General features: G+C 42.3%; 1 protein-coding gene across 1 annotated transcript in view; it reads right to left on the reverse strand.

Annotated features, from left to right (window-relative positions):
- The window catches only part of Tbc1d9 (TBC1 domain family member 9), an 80,976-nt gene that overhangs the window by 13,122 nt on the left and 45,087 nt on the right, over window positions 1–22,767 (reverse strand). Inside the window, exons 9-17 of the mRNA XM_048813850.1 lie at window positions 20,496–20,702; window positions 19,165–19,335; window positions 18,465–18,615; window positions 13,055–13,269; window positions 11,138–11,255; window positions 9,735–10,020; window positions 9,333–9,462; window positions 956–1,054; window positions 743–811 (exon numbers count right to left, since the gene is read on the reverse strand). Of these exons, the coding sequence (XP_048669807.1) occupies window positions 743–811; window positions 956–1,054; window positions 9,333–9,462; window positions 9,735–10,020; window positions 11,138–11,255; window positions 13,055–13,269; window positions 18,465–18,615; window positions 19,165–19,335; window positions 20,496–20,702 (1,446 nt within the window). The remainder of the gene's footprint in view (window positions 1–742; window positions 812–955; window positions 1,055–9,332; window positions 9,463–9,734; window positions 10,021–11,137; window positions 11,256–13,054; window positions 13,270–18,464; window positions 18,616–19,164; window positions 19,336–20,495; window positions 20,703–22,767) is intronic.

The raw sequence follows: 22,767 nt of genomic DNA on the forward strand, positions 1-22,767 counted from the left end.
GTGCCATCTTTGCATTGCTCTAAGTAGCCAGATTTAGTTCTGACAGTCAACTACAGATGGTGATAAAACTGGTATCTGCATCAAAGACAGTTTTTAAATATTTTCCCCTATCCATTTCCTATGATGTTAATAATAATGTTTATGACAAAACCTTTTTTTTTTCTAGAAGAAAAATATTTACATTAATTGAGTTATTAACATAGTATTTTCTTTCAAGGATCAAGGATGTGCTAGGTCCTGGATTCAGTCCCCAGCAGTGGGGGGTGGGTAAGAAAGTAGGGCTCAATACTAAAATTAAAATCCAAGAATTTAATCCATGATCCTTTTCCTGAAGCATTTAAACAAATTTGTTCTAGTTATAGATAAATTATCTTTTTAAAGGGCACTTTATAGGTTAATATAGGAAATTATAAATTTTGAGAATTTTAGGCAGATTTACTCTCATTCTTCTGACAAGTGTTAGAAGGCAAATAACCTTTTTGCTTGTCAAACAAAACAGTGATGGTATCATCTGGAGAGGAAAGAGCTAAGACATTAGCTTATGCTGGTGAGGAGAATCTGTTTATTTTCTTTTTCCGACTAAGTGGTCTGGTTTTGCACTCTTAGCTGTACCTTGCCACGTAGGCATATGAAGACTCATACCACCCCTTAATGAGTTAAGAGCAGAATCAAGAACTCACTGAATCATTAAAGCAAACTCCTCCATTCCTTTGGGCAGGCCTGGGTCTACTTTGAAACTCACCTTGAAGAGAGCATAAAGCTCTTCCAGCTCGTCAATGGTGAAGGAAGTTTCCGTCACAATGGTTCGTACCTATAAAAAAGAAAGAGCATGGTGAATTTCCCCAAAAGTGTCATACTGGGAAAGCCCCTAACCTCCTTCCTCCAAGTTCTATGAGCTGGCAGGAGCAGGAGCAAGGGTGGGGACAGCAGGCCCTGCTGCTGGCGCAGGACTCACCACGTTGCGCTTGGTCGTGTCCTCTAGCGTCTGGATCACTTTCAGTCTCTGTTTGAATCTCATCTGTTCAATTAAGTCTGCCCGAATGGTTCCAAATTTCTGCAAAGGAGCAATATCAGTGTTTCTGAAAAAAATCTGCTGCAGCACCGAGTATCATGTGGGCAAGTTGGCTGACACATTTGTGACACAAGGACAATTGACTTGTCACATGCCAGGCAACTGGACTACACTTCTATTGACCATTTAAAGCTGTTTGGTGACTCCAAAGAGATATCTGGAAATTCTCATGCATGTGACCAGCTGAATGACGTTTCTAAGTCAAACGTGTCTTCCATAAGTCAACAAATCACCAAGAAGATGATGAGCGAGCCATCTCTTCAGGTAAAATGCCTACCACTACCTGCAAGTTTGTTGAACTGTTTCAAAAGCCACAGTGAGTCTTCCTATCTGAAGGCAGAGAAAGAACATGTAAGATTTTACATCTCTTAGAAATGCAAAAGGAAAACAAACACACAAACTGCTTAAAGCCTGAGGCTCCACCCACAGAATCAATGGCTACAAGGGTTAAATACACTGGATGGATAAAAGCTACAGACAATACCAAGCGTTGACAAGAATAAGGTGCAACCGATATGCTCAGATACTGCTGGTTGGTTGGTGTATGAAGTGGTACATCCGTTCTGGAAATCTGTCTGGCAGCATCTGAACAGATGTATTCCTATAACCCAGAAATCCCATTTCTAAGTATGTTCCCAAAGAAGGTATCATAGGTCAGAAAGAATTCATATAAAGGGCTCGCAGGCCTTGGGATTTTATGTGTGTGAGATGTAAAGCCACAGAAGCTTTAAGCAGGGTAGTAGTATTCTCTCTCTCTCTCTCTCTCTCACCAGCTAACTATGTGACTAGACAGTTTAGTGGAGTCTTCTGATGCTCTGTAAAGTGAAACTCCAAAGCTGTTCTTGTAGAACTGTACAGTAACTAAATCCACATGGCTGTTCCTCAACAGGAACTGAATGCTGCTATTTGTCAGACAGGACGGTTCTCGGCGCCAGGTCTCTGCAACTCGTCACAGACAGAACACAATGGCCCCAAGTTCTTCTGGAGCAAATGTCCCCATCTAAGAGGAAGCTGTGGATTCTGAGGTTCAGGCTGGCTATTCCTGGAATATGTCTAAAGAAAAGCAAGTGAGATCAATATGGAGGGGCTTGTCCGCCACACCCCACTTCTGGAGGAGCTCTGACAGAATGAAATGCTAAAAAACAGGCAAATAAAAGTGGCTTGGCTTACCCTGAGGCCAAGAATAAAGACAAAGGTCTGGACACAATGCTGTCCCCCTGGCTTTGCACACCTAGGTTCCATGCAAAGAATGAAGGCACCAATGTGACGGAGATATTTTCCCCAATCAGCTGAATTTAGTGCTGGTGGTGTGCATATTAAAATTACTTTAATTTTCTAAAACCTCCCTTTCCTTAAGTAATAAACAAAACCATCCACCTTCGTTTGTATCCCTTCTCCTACTCAATTGTTTTTTTATCTGAAGAATGGTTCTGTGGCTTGTTTTCTAATCTAACTTCCTACGTCTCGATGTGCAGAGAGGCTGTTTTCCATGCAGGCAGGACTTCCTTCTTGCCTCCTGGCCCCTGGTTATTGACACCAACAGCAGGTAGGCAGCCCTGTTCCTGCCACCTCACCGACCCTGTGTGCAGAGGTCCCCCCCAACTCCAGGGACTTGGAGCAACAGCAAGTGGATCAGATAGAGGAATGAGGTGGAGACGAGTCCTCTCAGGTTGTGTTCTCTGGTTTCTGCCACCCCCACCATCATTTCTTCAATGTCAAAGTTTCTCGCCACCCCAATGCTGGCATCAGACCCAGGGCCTCAGGCATGCCAGACCAGTGCTCTGCCACTGAGCTGCATGCCCAGCCTAGCCACCATATCACCCCTTCCCATGCTGCGTAGTCAATTTGTGATTTAGGTTATCCTTGAAAAACAGGGACAGAATGAAAACAGATGCGCATCTTAAACAGAGACCATAGAGCCAAATGCAATCAAGTTCAACAGGCTCCTTCTTTCTAAATCTTCAGAGAGGACAGGAAATATCCAAATGTTACAGCTTACAAAAATAAAAACTTAGGCCATAGGTCACCGAATGATCTCAACAAGTTTGTCTATCACAGGAAATTTACTGAAACAAAAGAAGGCATTGTTTCTTTCTTTTTTCTTTTTTTTTAGAAAGAGAGAGAGAGAGAGAGAGAGAGAGAGAATTTTTTAATATTTATTTTTTTTTAGTTTTCGGCGGACACAACATCTTTGTTTGTATGTGGTGCTGAGGATCGAACCCAGGCCACACGAGTGCCAGGGGAGCGCGCTACCGCTTGAGCCACATCCCCAGCCCCGAAGGCATTGTTTCTGATATCCAAAGGCCTATGGTTTATTTCTGTTTTTAAAAAAGATGAGGTCACCAGGTGCAGTGGGGCACGCCTGTCATCCCAGTGGTTTGGGAGGTAGAGGCAAAAGGATTGTAAGTTTGAGGCCCAGCCTCAACAACTTAGTGAGGCTCTGTCTTAAAAAACAAAAAGGGCTAGGGATAGAACTCAGTAGTAATGTGCCTGGGGTTCAATCCCCAGGAACAAAGAGAAAAAAAGGGAGAGACAAAGACGTTCAAATTAGGCTAAAAAATGCCTTTAAGTGCTTCTTAATTTGTGAGGTACACAGAACAGGGCTCACTACTGTTAGCTGGGGGCTGAGCATCATCCCCCTAGAGAGCCCTTTCTATAATCAGAAAATCTCCAAACACCTTGTCCTGCAAGGGTCTCCACCTTGGAAGAGTGGACGGGAAGGGGAGAATCGATGGAGAGTGAGTGTAAGCTCCAGGAAGCAGAGACCAGGCTCCAGGAGAGGGATTCTCAGTGCACCTGGAGGAGGCTCCCCCAGACCCAAGGCATGCCAGGGTGGGGGCGTCTGTCTGCACATGTGGACTCCAGTGCTGGCGGGAGCCGATGCTCAGGAGTAGAGAAGAAGGTCAGGAGGAGGAGACAAGGGGCAGCAGGGACTTGAGGTGAAGTGAAGGCTTCGCTTTTGGGATCTTCATGTTCTAGAGCAGGCTGCCCTCTCCAGGGCACTCAGAGTTTTCGAGAAGTCGCAACTTGTGACTATATTCATAATAAGGAATGATCTCATGGTGCTTGGCCAGCAGGCAGGTTTACATTTCATATATTTTAATCATTTGTATATTTTATTTAAAAATCTATCACATGCTATTTCTATATTATATTTTACGCCCCTCAAGGTACCAAATCTCTTGAGGTCTTTTGCCTATAGAAAGGGCTAGAGAAGAAGTTCTCGGGTTATCACAGAAGGTAAATATGGATATTACACAGCTATTTTAATCAGTTTCAATGTAAAACATCCTGAATGTGTTGACTGACTCTTGGTTGTAGCTTCAACAAGCTTCTAATACATAAGAAAGAAGGAAAAGCATGCTAGAGACAGACAGGCTGGGATCTGAATCCTAGTTCTACCTACTGGAAACCCTTGAGCTAAAGTTCTATTATCTCTAAAAGGGATAAATGACATCATCCTATCCTCAGCCTTGTGGCCATTAATTCTGATAAGATCTGAAAAACTGATGTCCTGAATTATTATATTTTGGCTTGGAATTTATTTTTATTTTTTTATTGTTTTTTTTTTTTTATGGTGCTGGGGATTGAACTCACCAGAAAATTAGGGAAAATATTCCTTCTTCCTTGGGTTGGTGTAAGAATTCATGTCCTACCCAGGTAAAGCCACTACCATGGTAGCTGTTATTCCTAATATTGTTGACAAGAGGTAGAAGGGGGAACACCCATTTTTGCATCTGATAAAACCTGCTGATTACAATTTGCAACTAATAGTCCACTCACTTAACTTATATCCTTTTTTTAAAGGTTAAACAAACTTTTAAAAATTAAACTAGAAAGTCACAGTCATAGATTAGCAAAAAACATGTCAGTTGCCAAATATCTGATAGAGATGGATCAGGAAGGGCTTGTAAGTGACACAACACATTCTCTGGAGTTGTCTTTAACACACTCCAGGAGAAATCTAAAAAGGAAGTTGATGAAACAAAGATCAGGACAACAGGACAGGGGATGTGACTCAGTGGTAGGGCGCTTGCCTGGCCCACACGAGGTCCAGCACCGTCCCCAGCACCACAGGAACAATCAGGAAAATGTTGAGGACTATTGGGACTGAGTGATGGGCTACTGGAAATGTATTATACTAGCTTTTTAACTTGTACTGTGATGGGAAATATCTATATGATAAAAACAAGGAATGAAAAAAAAATTCACACTGGGGCTGGGCATGATGGTTGGCATGAGACAGGCACTTATAAAATCCCAACTAAAGAACTTCTAGCCAGATGTGGTAACTACAATCCCAGTGGCTCAGGAGGCTGAGGCAGGAGGATCTCAAGTTTAAAGCCAGCCTCAGTAAAATTGAGGTGCTAAGCACCTGTCTCTAAATAAAATACAAATAGGGCTGGGGATGTGGCTCAGTGTTCGAGTGCCCCCGAGTTCAATCCCCAGTACACCCCCCACCAAAAAAAAAAAAAAAACATTCTGAATAAATTAATAGAAAATGGCTATTTCCTGCGTCTGTTGGGTCTTCCTTTAAGACAATTACAGTACCTCTTTTGCTTGCCCACTCCTTCCAATTTGTTGCACAGGAAGCAGAAACAATGAACTTGAAGAAAAACTCTCTTCAGTCTCCCGTGGCTGTTGCCAATCCATTAGTGGTTTCAAGACTCCCCATATGCACAGCCACAATTCCATCTCCATTCTAATTCAGCACAAACTCCCTGGCTTTAATGCTAAGGAGACTTGGATCCTGGCCCTGACACTTTCCAGCTGGTGATTTGGAACAATTAGATCAACCTTTCTTAACTTATATAATCATTTCTTGCATTTGTTTCTTTAAACCTGGGAGGGCTGTCTAAGATGTAACCAGTCCCCTGCCCCACAGAGCAGGCTCTCAGCTAGGGGCAGCTCAGTGATCACTGACAACCAGACACACACTGCACCTTCCTGACTGCCTGTCTGTCTGCACAGGCTGCTTTCTGCACAGACACATCCCCAGATGCTCAACAGATTAAACCTGCCAGGCAGGGCACTTGAACATCCAGAACCTCTGTGATGGCTGTGTGTCTGCGGAAACATCTGGAAGAGTCACCTTAGAGCCTCTGTCTATAAGTTAAAACTTCAAGACTGCAGCTCTGTCTGCTTCTCACTCTCAGGGCTCACACAAAAGAAAACTAGAGCCTCAAGTCACCCAAATAATCTTTTCCACAGGAGCTTGAGAGGTCTGACAGACAGATGTCATCCATGTGGCATCTGTCACCACCTCTACCTACCTGGCTGATCAATACCAGACCAACCAGCAGCAACCTGGGGAGCGTGTGTGCCAGATCTCAAAATATGAGTGTGCTTTCAGCATTTCTTGCCTATTTTTCAACATTCATGCTAATTACCCCAAAGAACAGAAGGAAATTCGTTGCATACCTCAGAACACTCAGGTGTCCTGCCTTAGCCTTAGATGTGGCTCCGTGCCCTGTCTAGCCCAGTGAACCTCAATGCTCAGGGATATTTCCGATCTTGTGGGGAACTTAAAAAAAAAAATACTTATTCTTGGGCTTCATGCCAGAAATTCAGATTTAACTGACCTGGGATGGAGCCTGGCAATTTGTGTTTTTAAAAGCTTGGCTTCTGAAAAGTTTTAAAGTGGTTTAATGCACAGGCAGTACCCAAAGCCAACCATCTGACAGGAGGGGGAAAGAAGATGGGCAAGTTCATCTAGAAGACGCAGAGAGCCACTGGAAATGAGCAGGGCCGGCCATTTCAGCAGAGAAAACAAAAAATCAGGCACCGCACACAGCAAGGCCGGGTAGTGTAGGTGGTGACTTAAAGGAGAAGGCAGTCTTCCCAGGCAGAGGAAGGAGAGCACCGCGCTGCTCTACCCTGCAGGAGGGCGTCTGGCAGCCCAAGGTCACCTCAGGGACCAGCCAGACAGGAGGTAAACGAGAACAGCCCTTGCCTTTCCCTCAGTCTGTCACTGCGGCATGAGGCTAGCTTTTCTGCTGAATTTCCACATATCAACCTCCTTTATTACTCCGGTCCAGAATTCTAACAGCACATGTTCAGGTGATGCCTTTAGAAAAGTACCCCACAGCCACAATAGCCTATGGCCTGCGACCATATGGACTCTTTTTCTGAATGAATAAATCATCTAAAATCTCTGATTTAGTACTATCCACAAGTCCACTAGTCCCGGGACAATGATTCTTTTAAAACACTTTAGGATAATAACCAGTCTTGAAGACAGTGAAGTGAAACAGTGATCCTCAATCTCTACGAGTGGAATAGAAATCGGACAACCTTTGTAGAAAGTGGATGGTGTGCAGCAGAAGCTTGGAAATCGTGTTCATTTTTTGATCTACTGCAGCAAATTCATTTCTAGGATCCTAGGAAAATAATCAGAGATGTGGTATTTGTGTATAAGTTTACCACCAAAGGCTATATCATGCTGAACATTTGGAAGAAACCAAAGTAAATGTCCATTGAAAGAGGGGGACCAGTTAAATAAATTTTGTTAACTCATTAAAGCATAGTACAGATAATTTATTAAAAGCATGCCTCCTAACAAAATCTAATGTATTAGGGAATTTCTTTATTTGTCTGTCTGTCTCTCTCTCTCTTTCTTTCTATCAGGGATTGAATCCAGGGGCACCACTAGGCCTCATTTCCAGCCCCTTTTATTTTTTATTTGAGAGACAGGGTCTCACTTAGAATCTTGCTAAGTTGCTGAGCCTGGCTTCGAACTGGAATCTTCCTGCCTCAGCCTCCTGAGCCACTGGGATTATAGGTGTGTGTCATCTTGTCTTTTTTAAGGTGAAAAACAGAAATGTGACAAAGTAGCATTTAGTAGGACCTCATTTTTTAAGCATATGTTGCAAATATAAAAACAGACTTAAGGAAAATATGGTAAAATGCTCATAAGATAGTTATTTTCTTTCTTCATAGTCGTCTACGATTTCTACAATATGCTTGCATTTATGATTTTAACATGTAACTAAAATGTCATCAATAAACATGATGGAGTCTGAATGAAAATTTAAGAAGTGAATTATCAGTCTTTCTCCCATATTGGATTAAAGACATACATTTCTGAAAAGCTCTCTATATCCACACCAGTTTTAATTTTTGACTCAAAGAGAGACTTTCTACCTCACTCAAAGCTTCACAATTTCTCTTGTATCCAGTGTGTTGCTAGCTGGAATACAGAATCACCAAGCACAATCCCAAAACATCTATAGAAAGCAGAATATAATTCTTTCTCTTACTTGATAATCATTTCTGCAGAAATTTGAAACCAGCAAGTGTTATGGGCACTGAATCCTTGGGGCACCCAAACCACTAGTTGCTAAGGAGGCAGGTGGCACTGTGGTGCCGCTACCCCAGAAGTTTGTTTGTTTTATTCTGGAATTCGGTTAGTTCTATGGAGTTCAGAGTATACTAAACCAGAAGGCTCCTCCCTCATCCAGCCCATGCAACCCTGGAGGAATACTCGAACTCTGGTCCACTCCGGCCTGATGAAGGGTATTTTAAGAGTCTCAGACTATCTACTCCAGAGGAATCTAAGTACTTAGCACTGAACAGGAAATGAACTGAATCTCAGATGCTGCTATTAGACCAGGCTTCATGGTGGGCATAGCAAAGAACCAAAGGCCCAGAGCCTGTCATGCCATTTGCTGCCAAGGTATTAGACCCTAGGAATTCTACGCCCACTCCGTGTCCATCTCCAGAGACCCAATTCAGACCCTGTCAGCTAGCGGGTAGCTACTCAATTCCGACATCTAGCTCTCACAGCATAAAAGGAAGCAGGTAAGCCAGTGGTTAAGGCTGTGGTTCCAATACTTTTGTTCCCTCCAAAACTGGTGCTGAAACTTATTCCCCAGTGTGACAGGGCTGGGAGGTGGGGCCTCATGGGAGCTGGTTAGCTGGCCTCGTGGATTAACTGCTAATAAAACCTCTTGCAGGAGTGTGCTCTCCACTCTGCTCTTCTGCCAGGTGAGGACGTGGCGCTCCTCCCTTCTGGAATACGAGGTACCATCTTGGAAGTAGGAAGGCAGGGCCCTAACCTGCACCTTGGTGTTGGACTTCCCAGCCTCCGGAATGATGAGGAATGCATTTCTGTTCTTTATAAATTATCCATCTGTGGTGTCTAGCGATGGCAGCAGAAGACAGGCTAAGACAGGATAGCAATGGTGCAGGGACCCACATCAGCTTTGCCCTCCCGGCAACCTCGGGCACCATTCACCATCAGGCAGGAAGCAAGGCCCACCTCGTAGGACGTTCCAATGAGTCTGAAGATGTCTACCGCAGGGTAAGGCTCCACGTCGTCGCTGAGCAGGGAGTGGAGGTGAGGGATGGGGGGCAGCGTGCTGTCCTTGTTGGTCACGCTGTCCAAGTACCTGGAGAAGAAGCAAACCCATGTCACTGGAGACTGGCTGGGATTGTCCCACTACGGTTCCTCACTCCCGTTCCACAAACAGCAGTTTAGAACAGGAAGAAATTCCCTTCGCTTCAAAAGAAAAGCCCTATGGAAATAAATCCTCAGCCACAGAGATTTTATGATTATCATCAAGGCCATTAAGACTCAGGAAATGAGGGAGCAAGAGAGAAAGCACAGGGAAGAAGGCCAGAGAGGGTTTCCAAGGCAGGACGCGGCACAGCAGCACAGTACCTTCCCAGGACGGTCATGGCCTCGCCGTCGTCCTTGCAGCTCAACAGTTTGTCCACGTTGGCATCCAGCACGGCCAGGGCCAACTGGAATATCACTTTGATTCCTTCATAGAAGAAACAGTCCACGACCACCACTGCGCTCTCGAAGGGCATCACGCTGAGGAAGAGGGTGAGGAACCAAGACAGGGAGATGGTGGAGATCACACCCAGGTCCTGCATGCAGTCGTACAGCTGCGGCACGTAGTCCCGGGCCAGCTCCTCGAAGACACCCTGGTCCACCAGTGCGCCTGAGGGGGTGACACCAAAGGGCACAGGTCGACCAGCTGTACCTTCTCACCAGAGAACCCACACAAGTGGCTTCCCTGTGACAACCCGATTCATAACCATTCTGCCAGGACTGTGTCACTAGACCAAGTGTCAACGGAGCTCAGTCTCCAGGGTAAGTCTGGCTGCATCTTCTCCTTGCTGTTTTCCTTCCATGAATGAGCACTAACGTGATGACTCTAAGGGTTGTTGGAAAAACTTTACAAAATTTTCATGACACATGCTTAGCTGTTGTGTTGGTAGCACAACATTTGCTTAGGAATGAAATACACATCCAGGATGCTCCAAGTGTACCCCTAAGTAGTTTACTCAGTAAACTCTTCTTTATTTAAAAAATACTCTTTGGACGCATGCTCCTCACATATGACATCACTTTAAAAAAACAGGTGTATTTTTAAAACTTAAAGCTGCACACACTCACAAATGACTGACTGACATTTTTAGAGACTATTTTCCGTAAGTCATATTAGTGTACAAAAATCTAGAAATACAGACAGAACACAAGAGGGTAACATAAAGCATATGTTGTACTATACCAGGAATGAAGAGCTTGTCCTGCTAAAGTTAATGTCTGATACATGAAGGGGTTAGAAGGAGGCAATAATTCAATGGTTGTTTGCTTTGCATGAAACCAGTTCTGAAATATGCCTTAGGAATTCAGCTTTGGATAAGACTTTACATGCTGTGTTTCCCACCCCAGATAACATTTTTTGAATATCTCTGCTTTCCATAGGCTCCATCTTCTTTATTAAAGAGCACACAGACAGACATTTCAGTGGAAATCTATTTTTCCACTAATGGTCATGAGCCCTTGGGGTAGCTCTCACATATTATGCAGTGACACCACATCAAGTGTTTCCTAAGATAACATCTGTGACAGCAATATGTGCCACACATCCATGGGATTTTTTTTTTTTTTCCTTAAAACCTATATTTACTTAAGCTCTTTCATTTCCATCTTGGAAAACTGGAGTAGTCTGAAACTGCTGGCTAGTGACTAGAAGTGGAGCATTGGCTGTTATGACTCTAAAACCATTGTCCCCATGAGTTTCAGGCTGAGAGGGTAACACACCCACATACCGACAACCCTGGTGTTATAGTAATCCGGAAGCATCCGCTCACACAAAGCAACCAGCAGCCAGAAAGCCTCCTCCTCTTTGGCATAAAGAAGTAGCACTGAGGTGACAATATTCATGGCCTAGTGGAATGAAAGACAAAGTCATCAAATACATTTCGAAGACATCAAATAGATATTAAAATACAAGCAATTTTGTTAACCTAAAAAAAGATTATTGAGTTATTCTCATAGGGGCCATCAAACTCTCTGAAAAATTCCAGATGAAATTCTGAGGCTTTGCAGGACACATAGGGGCGCTGTCTGTATTCTGGGTTTTGTTTTCTTTTATGATCCTTTAAAAATGTAAAAACCATTAGTTCTTGAGCCAGTACCTCATCAGGGGATTGTTAGCACAAATATTCACCAGAATCCCTACCATAAAACATGTACAGGCAAACTCTCCTTTCAAAAACTTTGCCCCAAAGCTATCTGACAAAGCTTTCAACCTGTAAAAATCTCTCAGTGTTCTTAATCCTTAATTCAATGAGGTAAATATTTCCTTTTTAACCTTCTGTAACAGTTTCTATAACCAAGTACACATAGCTCCAGGCTCTCCTCAGAGAATAATGAAACCTTTCAAAGTTAAAGCCCTGGCCCATTATTTCCATCTGGATAAAGATGGTCCTGATAAGTAACTGTGATTTAAATTCTAAAGTCACCTGACTTTCTTAGAAGATATTATCAGAGAGCTCATAACCACTCAACAGCTAAACTACCTTAATAGTCCTCTTAATTAAAAAAGGAAGATCAAAAGATAGATGCAAATTCTATTCTATTAAAAGCTTTCTAACTACTTTGCTTTTTTTGATCTTCTGGAAACCCTGGAGTCTGTTCATCAGACTTCCTCAATGAAAATTTCTCTTTTGGTATAATGGGCTCTTTCTTGCAAGTCTTACTCAATATTTTCCCGAGTGAAATCATTATTAAAATTCCACTTGAGAATTAACCTGTCAACTCTAGTCCATGGCTGTGGTTATAGTCAATTCCTCAGTCATTCAGTCAAAATTGTTTTTTCCAGGTTCCATCCTGTAACAGGCTCTGGTATAGGAATTGAAGGAGGGGGATGGGAGACACTGCTTAGACAAGCCTTCCAGGGCATAAATGCTGGTATGAGAGAGAAAACACTAAGATATAAAGGGTAATTAATCAATCTGGGGGTATGTTTAAATTTAATGTTATTTTAAAAAGTTAAATAATGTGGTAAATGGAGAGAGAGGGGGAGTGTGTGTGTAGGAGGGAGACAGATGTATGGATGTAAGAGCAGGAGTTCAGCCTCCTTTAGCCCTAAAATGGGTGGTCCAGGAGGCCTCCATGATGATGTAGTCTTCCAATCTAAGGTCACATTATCTGGAAGCCTCCCAAGTGGTCACTTAGGTTCCAGTACAGGAAATGATTTTAGCGTGTGGGCAACATTTTGCCTTCTCTTTTTGTCATACTGAGTAAAACCAAATTGATTCTAATGTGTATTCAAGTACAACTCTAGCGTACACACGCTGTAATTTCCAAGGACGTTACAGTTTAAGAGGAACATGTGGCAATATATAGGGAAGGGATGTGTGTTTAGGATGCTGAGGGTAGACCCAGGGAGTGAGCTAGACCTTGGCTGACCCACAAAGGGCATCATGTCTGGCTCCTGTCTCTGGTAGTAGGCCTTGACCCAGGGTGACTTTGCTCCTCGGGGGACATTGGCAACGTCAAGAGACAATTTTGACTGTCACAACTGGGAGGTTTTATTGGCATCGAGTGGGTAGGGGCCAGGCATGTCATTAACATTAAAGCACAGGACAGCCCCCCCAGGAAGAGATTAGGTTGCCAACTGCACTGAGACTGAGGAGCCTTGGAGCAATATTTTCTTCTGTATAAACTCTCTGTGCACTTACCTGGCAATACCCTATATTGGGATTTCGAAATGCATAAGCTGTTAAGACCCTCCTCAGAGCAGCAATGCCCATTTCATTCTGGAAAGCTGGGTGCTCCGGAAGAGAGCGATGTAAGTCCCTCTCAATCTCCTCCGTGGCGAGGTTGTACTTCCCCATGGACTTCTCCACTAGGTCTTCATAGTACCCAGGATGTGTGGCTTTTTCGTTGATAGCACCTGGGCGAACACATAACAGATACAATATCCAAAAAGCGGAAGCCCTGCCTTGCTCTGTAAATTAATACTTTATGATTTATATCGTTGTAATTGTTGTCTAGTCAGCTAAACCTCTTCATTTTTCTGTCACTCATAGAAAATTGGCAAAAAAGATGAAATCATGTGAAAATATTAATCAGATGAAAAATGTGGTATATTTCTATCATGGATAGCCTAAGGTTGATGTCCTCTTTCAGCCCCAGAGCAAGGTGGCTGCATAAAAACCCCTTCAGGTAGAAGTTTGCAGGCTATAAACCTGTGCTCCAAGGAACTTCCACAATTTCAAGTGGCTGCTTAAGAGAAGAGGGGCAGTGACCAGAGTAAGCCAGGCTGAGTCCTCCTCTCACCACCCACTTTAACCACTGTAATAACCTGATAAAAGCTTTGCTTTTATTTCATGGGGGTTTTATTACAATTTTACTTGAAAATAAAGATGTCTCTCAAATTAAGTTTGAACACTATTTGCTAAAGGGCTAGCTATAAAGGACTTCGCATATGGAAGAGCAGGAAAGGCTGTAGTATACTTGGAGGGATTTTTGAAGTTGCAATCAGTGGTGAGGGTGTTCTTAGTAGTGATGAGCCTATTACCTGTGGGAGTTCTGCAGGAGAGGGATGGGACTTGGGCTATATAATCACCAGTTTAAGATGTTTGTATTAAGATTCTTGAAGACAGAAAAACTCTGTATGCAAATAGCTAAATTTAAATCTAGATATAAATTTATATTGCTGTTGGGGAAAATGGATTTTATCATGCTGAAGAATGAAATTGGACCCTTACCTCACACCATATACCACAACCAGAAGCACAAATGGACTAAAGACTTAAAGAAGAAGACCTGAAACCATAACACTGCTAGAAGAAAACAGGAGAAGTGCTTCTCAAAATTGGTCAGAGAAATTATTTTGGATATGACACCAATCACAACTCAAAGGCACAAGCACCAAAAGCAATAGAATAGACAAGTAAGATTATATGAAATTCTGCACATCAAAGGAAACGATCAGCAGAGAGCAAAGGCAATCCACAGGATGGGAGAAAACTTTTTCATATCAAATATCTGATAAGGAGTAAATATCCAAAATATAAAAAGATACAAGGAACTAATACAACTAATAGTTCACTCAACTAACAGTAAACAACAACAACAACAAAAATCCAATTAAAAATGAGCAAAGGAAATGAACAGACCTTCTTCAAAGAAGACAAATATCCAACATATATGTGAAAAGATGCTCAATATCACTAATGCTCAGGAGATGTAAATAAAAATTGTTGTAGAAAACATACAAATGAATTCATTGAGGCTCCAGGATATATGAGCAATACTAAAAAAATGAATTGCATATCTATATGCTAGCAGTAACCAATCTTAAAATGAAAGTGAGTAAACAATTGCATTTATAATATGAGCAAAGAGAAAATAAATATTCAGAATAAATACAATGTACCTTGCAAGCTATAAAAGATTGCTGGAGGATATTAACAAAGACAAAGTGAATAGAAAGATACCCCATGTCCATAGCTTAGAAGACTTAATATTGTTAAGACAGATAAACTATCCAAACCTATGTACAGATTCAACACAATATCTACCAAACTCCCAGCTGCCCTTTTGGTAAAAATTAACTAGTTGATACTGAAATTTGCAGAAAAATTTAAGGGCCCCCCAAATGACCGAATCAATGTTGAAAAAGAACAAAGTTGGAGGACTCACACTTCTTGATTTTAAAACTTACTACAAAGTTATAGAAATCAAGACTATGTGGTTCTGGCCTATAAACCCATCAATAGGCCAACTGAGACTCCAAAAATGAACCCTCTCCTTAATGGTCTATTAATTTTTGACAAGGGTTCTAAGCCAATTCATCAGGGAAAAGCAGAGGTTTTCCAACAAATGACCAAGAGAAAACTGGCTACCCATATGGAAAAGAATGAATTTAGATCATTACCTCACATGACATAAATATTAAAATGAATGAATCACAAAAACTGTAAGTCTTAGTAGAAAATATGGGCTGGCGTAAATCTTCAGCATATGAAAACAGAGTGATATAAGAAAAAAAACATAAATTGAACTTCACCTAACTTAGAAATTTTGTGTTTCAAAGGGCACCATCTAGACAGTGAAAAGTCAGCCAAAGGAATGGGAAATTTTGAAAATCTGATAATGGATTTGTGTTATAAAACGTGCTTAAAAACTCTTAGCACTCAATTAATAAAAAACAACCTAATTAAAAGTGGGCAAAAGATCTAAGTAGATCTTTCTGCAAAGAAGATATACAAATGGCCACCAAGCACATGAAGACATGCTCAACATCATTAGCCATCAAAACCACAGTGACAAATCACTCAACATCTAGGGTGACTACAATAGAATAGAAAAGAGCAAGTGTTGGTGAAGATGTGGAAAAATTGGAACCCTTATCCATTGCTGGTGGGATTGTGAAAAGGTGCAGCTGATTTGGAAAATGGCCTGGCAGTTCCTTAAAAGGTTAAAAACAGATCAGACAAACCAGAAATTCCACTCCAGGTACATACTCAAAAGAAATGAAAATACACATCCCACCCCCAAACTTACATTATTCACAGGAGACAAAAGTGCAAACCACCTCAATGTTCAGTAACTGACAAATGGCTGAACAAAGTGAATTACAACCGTATGAGGGGGCAACATTTGGTTGGAGAAGCAATGAAACACTGATACATGCTCCAACACAGGTGAACCTTGAAAGCATTACGCCAAGAGAAAGAAGTCAGTCACTAAGAACTATTGCAGGATTCCATTTATACGAAATGCCCCGAGTAGATAAATCTATAGAAATAAAAAGGAGTTTAGTGGTTGCCTACAGCTGGCTGCCTACAGCTTGGGGAGAAATGGAGAATGACTGAGAAAACATGGGGTGGCAGGAGGGGTTGACGACAGAGTTCTAAAATTAACCGTGCTGACCACAATTCTGTGAATATCTTAAAATCATTGAATTGTATACTTCGTTGAATTGTGAGTTGTATCTCAATAAGGCTTTTATTAAAAACCAAAAATATAAGTCATATATAAAAACAGGGTAAACATTCACAGTTCACCCTTTAGAATATAGAGTCCCCAACCCAATGGCTCGCCCAGATGGTCACGAAGAGAGCCAATCTGTCGTTCACACAGGCCCTGGGAGGGGAGCCTGGCTGACGGTAAATAACCTTGGCTTTTGCTCTGTTCTCATGGGGCTGTGCTGCACTGAGTCCAAGTCCTGGTGTAGTAGCCTTCAGGGTCATGGGAGGGAGCTGGGTCTCAAGGTGGGCTCACCTACTAGAAGCTGGGTTCCATGTGAACCCCACACTGGATGGATGGGAACATGAGCAATATGTAAACATGTCACTCTCTGGTCACACACTGCCCTCACTGTTAAAGGAGACACTGTATATAACCCACCCTGACTCTATCTCTGCAACAGGGCTGTGTAGGATTCCTGGGGCTTGTTCACTTTCATCTGAGATGTGGCTGAAAATAACTTCTAATTTGAATAGGGAGGATGAAAATGGACTTTTTCATTTACTCTGTGAGTGACCAGTTCACCCAACTCAAGGAAGACAGGAGTAGACTGTGTAGTGAGGCTCTTGGCTTCATTTGTAATTAGAGGTGAGTTGACTCAAATTAGGGCTTTTAAGTAATAAGGGGGGAGGGCTGCAGCTGGTCTACTTAAGGAAAATGAAAACGACAAGTAAATGAGGACAGAACAAACCCATTTCACACGAAATAGACAAAGTCAATGATTTTTTCAGGATTCTGTTGCCTTATTGCCCAGACATTTCTAGATCTCACTGTGTGACATTTTACCACTTACATGCACTTCAAGAAATACTTGTAAAAATTTCAAGGCTTTCCTGTAAGTCTGAAAACGATTCTTTTCACTTTAATGTCATTTTCTAAATTAAAGGGTTTAATAATGGTCAAAACACCTCAGGTTCAGATAAAATGATTCACATAAGCTTATTTAGAATGACTACTTTTAAGGCGTCAAATCAGATAAGAGCAACTGATTTCTATGATAAAGTAAAGGTTTGTGGAATTTGAAGGCATGCCCTGGTGTTTGAGATAGAAAAGATCCCTGGGATACTCTGGATGCTCAGGATGACAAGAAGTAGTGGCAGGTTAGCCTGAAAGATTAAAATATTAAAATGGAAAATTCCAGAAATTAATAATTCCTAAGATTTAAATAACTTTTATTATACAATATTGTTATACTCTGTTCTATTTCATTATTAGTTATTGTTTGTTAGTCTCTTACTGTGCCTAATTTGTAAGTTAAATTTATCATAGGTATGTGTTTGTAGGAAAATACATGGTAGACAGGGTTTGATACTACCTGTGGTTTCAGGCAGCCAGTGGGGGCCTGGGAGTATATGCCCTGAAGACAAGGAGAAATACTATCCAAGGCATATATAGGAAGCCACCTTCGTGGCCTCAGTGACAACCAAAGACCTCAGGAGGAGGCAAAAATCAAGAATGGGGTTTTCACCAGGTGTGGTGGCACATGTCTATAATCCCAGGAGCTTGGGAGGCTGAGGCAGGAGATTGGCCAGTTCAACACCAGCCTTAGCAACTTAGCAAGACCCTAAGCAACTCAGTGAGACCTTGTCTCTAAATAAAATATAAAAAAGGGCTGGGGATGTGGCTCAGTCGGTAGGCACCTCAGGATCAATTCTGGTATCCCACCCCAAAAAAGAATGGGGCTTTCTCATCCCTCCACTCTTTCTCTATTTTCCAGCCCAGTGAGGGCTCTCAAAAGAGGTACTTTCAAACATTCTCCGTGAAGTCAACACAGCCAGGAGAGAGGAGATTCCCCTGAATCACAAAACGCTGTACTCTGGCACATCCGGTTCTCTTTTTCCTACAAAGTCTCACTGAAGAAATGGAAGAGACTGAGGACTCAGGGGACAGTGGCACCAGCATCTATCTGGGCTGCTTACCTTGGGTCCTGGATTTTGATGAAGAGTAAAAGATTTTGACAGAATTCACAGATTCTGGTGGGCAAATGAGCTTTAGTTCTGAATTGGAGGTTTGCCTATTTGAAAGAACCCCTGGTGCAGGACGGAAGGTGGAGGGGAAGCCCGGGTGCCCTGGACTCAGATGCCCATGCTCCAGCCCCTGCCTAGGTCGTACCTGAGAGCAGCAGCCACAGCTCGCCCCGCATGCTCTCGGGGATGCCCTTCAACACCAGCTCCCGGGTTTTTTCTGTGCGGTACATGCAGATCCCCTGCCCATACTCAGCAAAGTGAATCTTCCAGGCTTGCTCTTTCAAGAACTCTTTGGCCTGAAAGACACAAGGAATGTTATTACATCCCCAAAGTACTGCGAGGCTGGTAAGGAGAGTCGAGATGGAAGGTCAGAACAGTTTCCCTATTGAGCGGGGTGGTCAAGTTCTGGGCAGAGCACGTGGGAACAAAGAACTCAAGATTTTTCTGGAATCCTCCCCCAATTCCACACATCCATCACAGATGGCAGTTCTGCCTCAAAGCTCTCTGACCCAGTCAGAATCCCACTTCCCCAAGATGGGTCAGTAGGATGCCAATCATATTTTTAGTTTTATTTCTATTCCTCCAAGTGAAAGTGAATGCATGTTTTTAAAATGTGTGCTGAGAAAGCGCGTACTTATTTGTTGGCTGATTTACACAGTAGTTAAAATAAAAAGAGTTAAAATGATTCTTGTCTCCTCCCTTAAAGCTGCTCTGAAACCTAACAGCATATTTAGATAAAAACTGCTTCACCATTTACACAGACATTTATGAGTTTATTTACATTAAAAACTATTTTTAATGGTCATGTTCTACCACAGTTTTGAGGAAGAGCAAAGAGTGCCCACCAATTTGGGGTTGAATTCCTCAGGAGACCGCCGCCGGTACATGGTCATCAGGGTCTGTGTGGCTGTGGGGACGCTGTTGCCATTCAGGTTGAACTGGCGTTCTCCGTCCGCATCGGAGCTGGTGCTTCTCTGGGGGCTGGAGGAAACGAGGCTGCTGGGCCGAGAGTACACCTGTTCATGAGGAGCAGAACAAGACATTGGAGGAATTTGGGCACAGAACCTACGTCCGCCGGGTCCTCTGAGTAGCTATCAGTAACTCCACCATGTTTTCCTGATGTTTCTTGCTACAGGAAGGACCGGGAGAAAGGCAGCAAGTTAACATCTTGTCAGGGATCAGACAGTGGCTGGGGTCATAGGCTGCAGCATTTCAATGCTCAAAGTTGGTTTCCTTTGTATTTTTTAAAATATTTTTTTGATTTTAGTTGTAGATGAACACAATACCTTCATTCTATTTATTTATTTATTTGTATGTGGTGCTGAGGATGGAACCCAGTGCCTCCCATGTGCTAGACAAGCACTCAACCACTGAGCGACAGCCTCAGCCCCTTCCTTTGTACTTTAAATGCATTTTTGGTAACAGAGTCTGGCTATTTGTCTCTCTGATTTGCATATATGATGATGCATGTGCTCTACTCCCAACAATACAGAGGGCTGAGGCAAGAGGATCACAAGTTCAAGGCCAACCCAGGCAGCTTGGTGAGACACTATCTCAAAAATAAAATAAAAAGGGCCGGGGACGTAGCTCAGTGGTAGAGCACCCCTGCCATCCATTCCCAGTAGCACACACGCATGCGCATGTACTCACACATACACAAAAAACCAACATAAGTAAACTGGGTAGGCAAGGACGGGGTTTTACATGTGACTTTACCATGTTTAAAACTTGTTTTAACAAGCAGTACCTTGCTCAGTAATTTACCTAGTCCCATGTCTTCTCAGTGCTCTATTTTCCTGGATGTGGGTCCAGGGCCTAATTCAATAGGGACGATGCAATTTGTATTTTATTGTAATAAAATCATCATGATGATGCTGAATTTCAGACATGAGACTTTATTTACTGACTTCTGTACCATTCCAAACCATGTCACTCTGTGGGCAAGAGTCACTTGCTATGTAACAGATAAATCACTTAATAATACCAGCAACTGTAGAAAAAGAGGTTTAAACCAAACTTCTTGAGTTTACCCAAGAGCCTGCTGAGATACTGACTGAGAGCAGGTGGCTTATCTTAGAATAGCTACAGAGATTGCAGAACTGAAAAAATAGGAAGCGAACACTCTTGGGCACAGGAATAGGGCAAACCCCAACACCTGCAGGTATTTTCTACAGACCTCATCGTCTGAACTGTTGTAGCTTCCGGCAAACTCTTTGTCCAAGTATATTTTGGAAGTCGTCTGCTGCAGGAAATCTGAGATTCTTTGCACTAGAAAGTCTCTATCTTTCAAATTGGCAAATAGGAAGGTCATCCTGTTCCTGGTGCTGATGGACAGAGGACTCGGGAGCACACTAGAGCTGTCGGCCTTCTCCACAATGGTCACCTAAAAAGAAACACGAAGCACAGAGCACTACTTTCCAGGAATCACCCCACAGCAGCCCACAAGTAGTGCTACAAGAGGAACACAGCCCTCTCACCACTCTGTGGAAACCACCCATATTTTCTGGAGCAAACTGAGATTCTTTGTCTCTTTTCCAATAAAATAAAATAGCTCAAAGCAAATCTAACTGGAATTTAGAGCAGAAACTAGAATAATCTTGCTGATCTTTCAAAATCAGTGGTTCTAAACTGGGAATGATTCTACTCTTTCCCACACACCCTGGAGACATCAGGCAATATCTGAAGGCATTTTTGGTTGTTGCAAATGGGAAGGTGACAACCATCTAGTAGGTAGAGGCTAAGGAAGCTGCTGAACGTCCAGCAGTACACAGGGCAGTGCCCAACACGAAGTCTGGCCCTAAATGTCACTAGTGCCAAGATGGGTCACTTGGCTGTAAATGAATTTCATTAAAATCTCAGGGAGTCATGAGAGCTAGGACTCTTAGCTGTCACACTACTCAGAGGACATGGAAAAAAACTGGTACTGGTTCCTTGTATCAAGCTTAATGTTAGGGAGGTTTTCAAGACCCCCATCAATCTTTCAATAAATGGATCACTGACCTGTAGCTTTGCATCCAATTTTCAAGGATCTATTCCTGGACAGACATGATATAAACAGTTTAACTGCAATGCTATTTGCACTAGCAGATTGTGTGTGTGTGTGTGTTCACAGGTGTGCATGAGTCTATGTGCACACATGTGTGTGACCACTGAAGTCACCCACAGCGGAAGAAAAGAAGGAAAGAGAAACATCTGTTTTAGCTTTGAACTGAAAACATATATTGGTGGTTTTTAGTAGGATTTACATAAAACTGGAAGCAAGGATAAATGCAGTAAAACTATTTCTTTAGCACATTAGGAAAAACTTCAAGGTGAGCTCTAAATGGTTTATTTATAAGAGCTCTGATTATGTACCTACAGCTAGGTCTCTTCTCCCCTCTTCTTTTCTATCTGAAGGCAGTCTAGACAGAGTTAACTTTAATCCACATATTGGCATTTTCATATGAAATATATCTTTTCCAAACAATACTTTAAAAACCCTTTCTTCTGCTCCAACCTAGGAAATATATTAAAGTACCTTAAAAAGTTGCATGGCCTCAAGTGCTGTGCATTATATGTGATATATATTAGATAACATGCATGTGATATATCAATATAGTTACATATCATGTATAAATGTAAATATCTGTTTTAAAGGAATCCGAGTTGCACCTGCAGGATTTTTTTTGTTGTTGTGTTTTGTTCTAATATAAAAAACTTCTAGAAAAACGGAGAAAAGAACCTTTTTTCTTATGAAAAGGATTTTCCCTCAACACTTGAAAAATGTTTATTTTAAAACTTCTGCTGGTTATTTGGGTCATCAGGCGTCTAGAACTAAATGGCAGAGGCCAAAGGATTAAAGGTTCAAATTTTGTGTCTCAAACAGACAGGGACATGGCTTTTGATAAAGTCAAATGGAAAGCGTCTTCTCATTTACCAGAATCATGACCACGGAAACAGGAAACTCCTACATAAAACATGGGAATGCTCACGTGGGTTATGAGACATTTTTCATTGACAAATGAGTTCTAGTAAAATCTATTCCATGAGCTTTGCCCCGCTGAGTAAAGGAAGCCAGCTGCCTCAGCATTTTCTACACTATAATGAGACATTTTCATTACCAACTGGGCTTATAAAACAGACTGGAACTCAATCAAGTCTTGGTGGCTCCTGATGAACATTTATGAGGCAATTTGTGTTGGGGAGACACTTCATCTGGACTCTCTAAGTGACGATAAGGAGGAGCCTCATCAGATTCCTGTAGCCTCCTGCTTCCACTACCCCAACAATTAATTCAAAAATCTACAGCCCACATGATTCTGCATAAATCTTCACCCTCTGTCAGTATGGCCTAACTGAATTCCATGTGTAGAAGTCTGCAGCCCAAGGGGGTGTCACATTCCACAGAGGCTCCTGCTGCTCCCTCAGCACAACTGGGCCCCAAAGGGCACCTGCTCCTGTGAGAACAC

Source organism: Marmota marmota, unplaced genomic scaffold, assembly GCF_001458135.2.
Source record: "Marmota marmota marmota unplaced genomic scaffold, marMar, whole genome shotgun sequence".
Classification (NCBI taxonomy): Eukaryota; Metazoa; Chordata; class Mammalia; order Rodentia; family Sciuridae; genus Marmota; species Marmota marmota.